At 45.4% G+C, this 6,264-nt stretch overlaps 1 protein-coding gene across 1 annotated transcript in view; it reads right to left on the bottom strand.

Moving 5' to 3' along the window:
- Positions 1–1,517: 1,517 nt before the first annotated feature.
- PDE9A (phosphodiesterase 9A) overlaps positions 1,518–6,264 on the bottom strand; it is a 47,875-nt gene continuing 43,128 nt past the window's right edge. Inside the window, exons 14-18 of the mRNA XM_085044287.1 lie at positions 5,156–5,269; positions 4,436–4,540; positions 3,537–3,665; positions 3,248–3,343; positions 1,518–1,787 (exon numbers count right to left, since the gene is read on the bottom strand). Of these exons, the coding sequence (XP_084900413.1) occupies positions 1,737–1,787; positions 3,248–3,343; positions 3,537–3,665; positions 4,436–4,540; positions 5,156–5,269 (495 nt within the window). The 3' untranslated portion in view covers positions 1,518–1,736. The remainder of the gene's footprint in view (positions 1,788–3,247; positions 3,344–3,536; positions 3,666–4,435; positions 4,541–5,155; positions 5,270–6,264) is intronic.

Here is a 6,264-nt window from a genome sequence, read left to right as displayed (position 1 = left end):
TAATACACTTTTGTGCAAATGAAAGAGACCAAACCTGGGAAATGGCACTGGGGGAGAAACAAGACTTGAACTCAGAATTAAGGTGCAGAAACAACAGAATGAATCTGAATTTCCAGAGCAGGAGGCAACCATGCCATAGTAACACCTGAAATCTCAGGGAAGACAATCTTTCTCAGCTGGGAGACACCAGGGGTACAGCTGGTGAACACCATGGCTGTGGCTTGACTTTCATGGTCACAAGGATGGTGGATTTATTTCCAGCCTTCCCTTTGGTGAGGCTGTGCCCAGGAATCAATCACAGCATTGTTCTGCTCACACAGCTGCAACTCCCAGGCAGAGCTTGGCTCCCAAACCATTACAAAACCATCAATGGGATTGAAGCTCTTCTGCTGCTGCACTCATGATGTACCACAGGAATAATTCTAAAGCTTCTCCTCTAAATAAAACCATCCCTCCCCTCTCCTGTGCAGCCCCTTACCTTGTATTCATGGTGGGAGCATTGGTCTTTAGGAACACAGACAGTCCTCATGTGAACACACACACTAAATGAAACAATAGCAACACCCATTTCTGTAGAAGAATATATTATTTAGCAGATCAGTTTAAAAGTAAAAAAAAAAAAAATCTGTACATCTTTGAAGGTGTCTCTTGTTGGGGTTTTTTTGTGTCAACAAGGATAAAAATGTGTTTGCACCATGGTTTTTTCAGCTTTGTGTTCCCTTCTTTGCTCATGCTGAAGGATCCCATGGTGTCCAGTTGTCCCAGGCCACAACTGACCCTGCAAACTCACTAAGGTTTCTTCTGATTTCTTCTAGTGTAGGAAAAAAAAAGAAAATTGCATCCATTATGCTGGGCTTCTGAATGTACTGTGAACACTACAAAATTCAGAGAATAATACAGAGAAATGTGTCATTAGGGCCTACTAGGCAAACAAAAATGTATGCCAGGACCCTTGTCAGTGTATAAGCATCTGGTGAGCTATGCTGTAATTAGCATACTGCTGTCATTAGCATCCTGCTGTAATTAGCATACTGCTGTACACATGGAGAGAGGATCTTGACTAATTCAGCTCCTGGTGCCAGTGCATCATTTCCCAGAAAAGGCTCCTTAGCTAAACTCTGATTTGTCTCTACAGACTGCAGGCGGCTTGGTCACCAAAAAGGCAGATCTGCTGAAGGTTGGAGCTGTGCAGTGTCCACAGGGAGAATCCTGCTGGGAGCGCAAGAATCCTGCCAGGAGGCTGTGGTGGGAATGCTGGAGCACAGGGATCCACAGGAGGCTGTGGTGGGAATGCTGGAGCACAGGGATCCACAGGAGGATGGGTGGGAATGCTGGAGCACAGGGATCCTCAGGAGGCTCTGTGGGAATGCTGGAGCACAGGGATCCTCAGGAGGCTCTGTGGGAATCACACAACCCAACACACAACCCCAACAACACACAACCCAACACACAACCACAAACAACGGAGCACAGGGATCCACAGGAGGCTGTGGTGGGAGCACAGGGATCCACAGGAGGCTGGGTGGCAATGCCAGAGTCCGGGAAGCCCACAGTGTCCGACAGCAGCAGCACCTCAATGAGGAGGCTGCAGGCTGTGGATCCATCCCTTCCACCTTTCCCTGCATGGTCCCACTTGGATTTTAACGTAGCCACCACGTCTGCTCAGCAAACACAGCATTTCTCAACACCAGAGCAGCCTCAGGGCTCATGTGTTTTTGTTCAAAGGCTGTTTGCTCTCACTTTTCTGTACTGCTGGTCGTCAAACCTTCACTTTTCTGTTTCTGCAGCTGGAATGAGGAGCAAAGCAGGATTAATACCCCTGACTCACACTCAGAGCACTGCTCTCCAGTGCTGCTGTGAGTCCCACGCTCTGCTCTCCACAAGGCATGTGCAACATTTCCTGGGAAATAATAGGCAGCAGCTTGGAATATCACAGGCATTGTTTCATCCAAACAGCTCTGGATGAATGTCCTGAGTGAACAGAACTCAGTCTTTGTCATCATCTCCTGTTCTGGGCTCTCAGATTATTAATTAAATCCTCTTGTTTCAGGATATTTTTGAAATCAAGCAGCTCCTATTTTTCCAAGACCTCTTGTGCCAATTCACTGCAATTAAAGCTCCATCAGTTTGTATAAAAATGCTGTTTTGACAGCTTCTGTTAACCAGAAATAAAATCTCAGCTCAACTTGAAAGAGGAATAAGACTCAGAAAGTTTGGCAGTCATATTTGAGTTCTTTTGCCCTCGTTTGAGAAATGCTCCTCTCTAAACTGAAAAACGCCTAAAAGACTTTGTTCTCCTTTAAAACTTAGAGTCCTCAAAGTCTGAGCTCTTTGATCAATAAGCCTCAGTGCTTGAATGCTGAGGGGCTTTTCCTCCTCAGCACTTGGAGGAGATGGGAGCTACAGCAAAGCTCCTATTCCACTCATGGATGATTGAGTGAAAGAACCTTCATTACCCATGAATCAAGCAGTATCAGCACCACTGCTGCTCCAGGGCATTTCCCAATTTATTTTAATGATGGAGTGGCTGAGAGTACCCTGTGATAGTACCTACATGATGAATTTTGTCATGTCAGAAAACCCCTGCTCTGTGATGCCATTTGGGCAGGTTTCACTGTGGGTCTCAGCAGGGAAAATGGCACTGAGAGAGGTGTGCAAAGAAGGGCTGCAGGGCTATTGTCACAAGCTGCAGGGAGCTGGACCTGCACCCTGACTGCTGCCCTGGGCACTGGGCTCTGCCCCACCAGCCTCCTCAGGCAATTCAGACATGCTGAGAGACAGCAAACATGGTCACAGTGAATTCCCACCTCCCCTGAGCCTTACGTGTCAAAAGGAGACATGGTCTCTAAATGAAGATCCCCAATGGGCCATAAAATGGCCTCACTGGTTGTGAGTTTAATCCTCCTAAGTGCTTTGCATGACAGGGTAATTCCTCATAAAATCCAAGCACATACTTGATGACACACACATGACTGGAAGCTCCTTCCCAGAAAATAAACTCATGCACTGGTGCTGCAGAGCCATGAACTGCCCAGCCCCAGTTTTGCTGCAGTGTAACCCAGGCAAACTCCTTCCCAAAGGAAAGCAGATCCCTCCAGAGAGAGCTTTTTGCTGATCTGCTCCCCTCAGGGGTTATCCCTGGGGTTTCTGCCTTCCTGCTGTTTCAGAATTCAGTTGCTGCTTAATTAAAATGTTTGGTTTATTCAATCATAATGTTTACTGTATCAAGGAGATAATTAGAGTTTACCTCTTTCATAGCATCATCTATCTGTTTTAACCCCTCGTAGTGGTCTCTGGATTCCCACAGAGGCTGGAGCATCACCTCCTCCACTTCTGGGAATAGCTAGGTGGGAACAAGAGAAAGAATATCAACATTTCCCTTTGCATTCATCAACTTGCTGCATTATTTCATTGCACATGCTGAAAACGGGGTGTGGAAGGTACATCCCCATTTCCCTGCATAACCAAACACCTGGTGGGACAAACACTGCAGCTCTGCTCTCCCCCTCTTTGGTTTCTGGCCTGGGTGACTGTACCTTTGTCACTGTTTCAAACATGGGGATGAGGACAAACTTCAGGAATCCGATCTGTGCTGTTGGTTTGGTGACTTTGTCGCGGTCCATGAACGGAGCCACCGGCAGCCCCTCGGATTTCTCCCGGTCGCTCTGGAACAAACCAGAGAGAGTCAATATTAATCTTGGCTAGAGGGCTGTGAGGAGAATCATGCACCAGGCAGATCAGCAGCCCTCAGATGCAGATCACAGAGGTGTTTGAAGATAGCACAGAGAGGAGAGATGTGCTTCCCTCAGGCCAAGGGATCTGCTTTGTTGAGAGCAACAATATTCTCTTTGAATAAAGAGAATTCTGTTCAGTGATTTCTGCTCAACACCAGAGTGAAAGGGTTCACCTCCAGTGAGCACTTTGCAATCAGGCACTTTGCAATGTATCCCAATTCCCCTTGCAAGCCCACTGGACTCGTGAGGTGAAATATTTCAGAGCATTCAGAAAGCTGGTAATGGCTCTTGCTGCTCTGAAAGAGAAGGAATAGTTCTGTGATTTCCTCATCATTCCCCAGAGAGTCATTATTTTCAGGTATCCAACCAGAAATTACATCTCCTTTTTTACTAATGATTAAAAGAAAAAAATGAGTTGCACCCATTTGCTTTCTGAGCAGGTTCTGTTGCTGGCTTCCTCGTTTGACTTTCTGAATTAGAAACTTTCCATGGAATCACAGAATGGTTTGGGTTGGAAAGGACCTTAAAAATCAACCAGTTCCAACCCCCTGCCATGGGCAGGGAAACTTCCACAAAACCAGGCAGTTCAGAGCTAGAATTAGACTGAGCTGTCAGAGAGCAGAGCATCTGTAGCTGAGGTGGGATTTAGGAAGAGCAGAAAATTGTGAAATTGTGCAATTGCATCTCTCCCTCACTCTCACCTGCATAAAATACTCCTCCAGCAAGCAATCTACCCAGGGCTCTGCTACTTCCATCGGGCGGACCTCGTTGGAGATGTCACAGCATTTTATCAGCACCATCTTCAGCTGAAAGAGGACAACACTTTAATGCTGCAGTCCTAAAGCCAACCCTTTCCCCCCATCCACAACCTTATAATGCAGTGGGAGGCAATGTTTTCAACCAGAAAGGACAATTTCAGGATTAAACCAGAGGTCTTAAATGATGTGGATCATTTCACCCTCTCTCAGTTGCTCTGTGTAAATCATTATCTCCTCTCTGCCTCAGTTTCCCTGTCTGCAGCACTGGGATGTCACAGTGGGATTTGCCCTTATCTGCTGCATGAAGAGATTCAGTCACAAGTGACCATTACATTCTTTTTGTGGAGCACTTGGAGGCAGCTGGGAAAAGATTTCCCTGGAAGTCAAAGACAACTGCACAGGGAAGTAGGGAAGACTGGAGTTTGTACTCTTGTGGATACCTTTTACCCCACAGAAAATGGGACTCCAGGATTCCTAAAGCTGGAATAATCCACTTAATAGAGAGCACTTCCAAATTGTAATTAATTTTTGGTGGGGCAGAGAATGTAGGAAGGATTCTTTTTTTGCTAATATATATTGAATCTTGGTTTTTAAACAAACAAAAGTTAATCTACAAGCTTCCACTTCATGCATAGAAAATAAAGATCCATAAAACCTCCTTACACAGGTCATGTGTTCTTCATTTGTGTAATCAAAATTTTCCATTTTTTCCTTGAAAGAGTCCAGTATTTCTGCATGTCTCGCCATGTCTGTAGCCAGGATTAATGTAATTATCCCCTAGAAAAGAAAACATGTTCACATGTTAGCTTGACATTCTTTACAAAGTCTGCTATTGAAGAGCCACTGCATTGTTCATGCACTGAATTGTTCATGCTGGAAAGGGAAGTTTCTGACTTGAAACTGCCAGGAAACTGGAAGAAGGTTATAAAGAGTTTGTGGTACATGAAGATCGTGGTATTATGTGATATTGCAGAGACACTGAGGTTTTTCCTTTCTGATTGACTAATTGTAGAAAAGCAAACTGTACAACAGGATGTTAAAAGCCACACTCTAGCGGCCAAGATCCACTTTCATCTCCTTGGAAAGGCACTGTGGGTTTTGCTGCTGACTCTCAGTGGCCCTGAGAAGAGACAAAAATCATGATATGGAAGTCAGCTGTGCCCATCCTCTTTGGATTAAGGGCTTTGAAACACTTGGGTGTGGCCAAGGAGCTCTGTGTCCTCCTGCTCTAAAGAGTTTATGATAGGAAATTGCATAGTTAAAGTTGTGGGTTTTCATACAGAACAATCCGTTGTGGTCCCATGCCAGTTTCCCACATGCTGGCAGAATCAGGATCTCCAACCAGCCCTTATACTGGTCTGCTCTTCATCTGGTGTGTAAGGAAGGTGTAATGTGGAAATTAAGACTGAATTTTGGCCCTCAGACCTCTCATGGGAATTTTAACATTGTTCAGTGCCTCAGAGATAACTGTGATGACTCCCAGTGCACCAGAGCCTTTTCCAGCAGTTCCACAAGTCCTCTCCTGTTGTAAATCTTTTCCCTTTTTGAAGCCCCTCTTAAAATTAATACAGTGCTCCCTTAAAGCATAAACTTCTGCCGTGAGAGCTTAATCCTTCCCCAGCCAGAGCTAATTGGCTCCTTCAACAACACAAATATCTACCATCAAAATGTCCCAGCCTTTAACAGCCAGGATGTACTCATTATTCCTCAGCAACGCATTCCAGGGAGTGCTGCTGGGGAAATTTTCCAAGAATCCCTCTCGGATCCTTCCA

Source organism: Lichenostomus cassidix, chromosome 1 (assembly GCF_008360975.1).
Source record: "Lichenostomus cassidix isolate B80296 chromosome 1, HeHo_3.0, whole genome shotgun sequence".
NCBI lineage: Eukaryota > Metazoa > Chordata > Aves > Passeriformes > Meliphagidae > Lichenostomus > Lichenostomus cassidix.
This window is presented reverse-complemented; position numbering and strand designations above follow the sequence as displayed.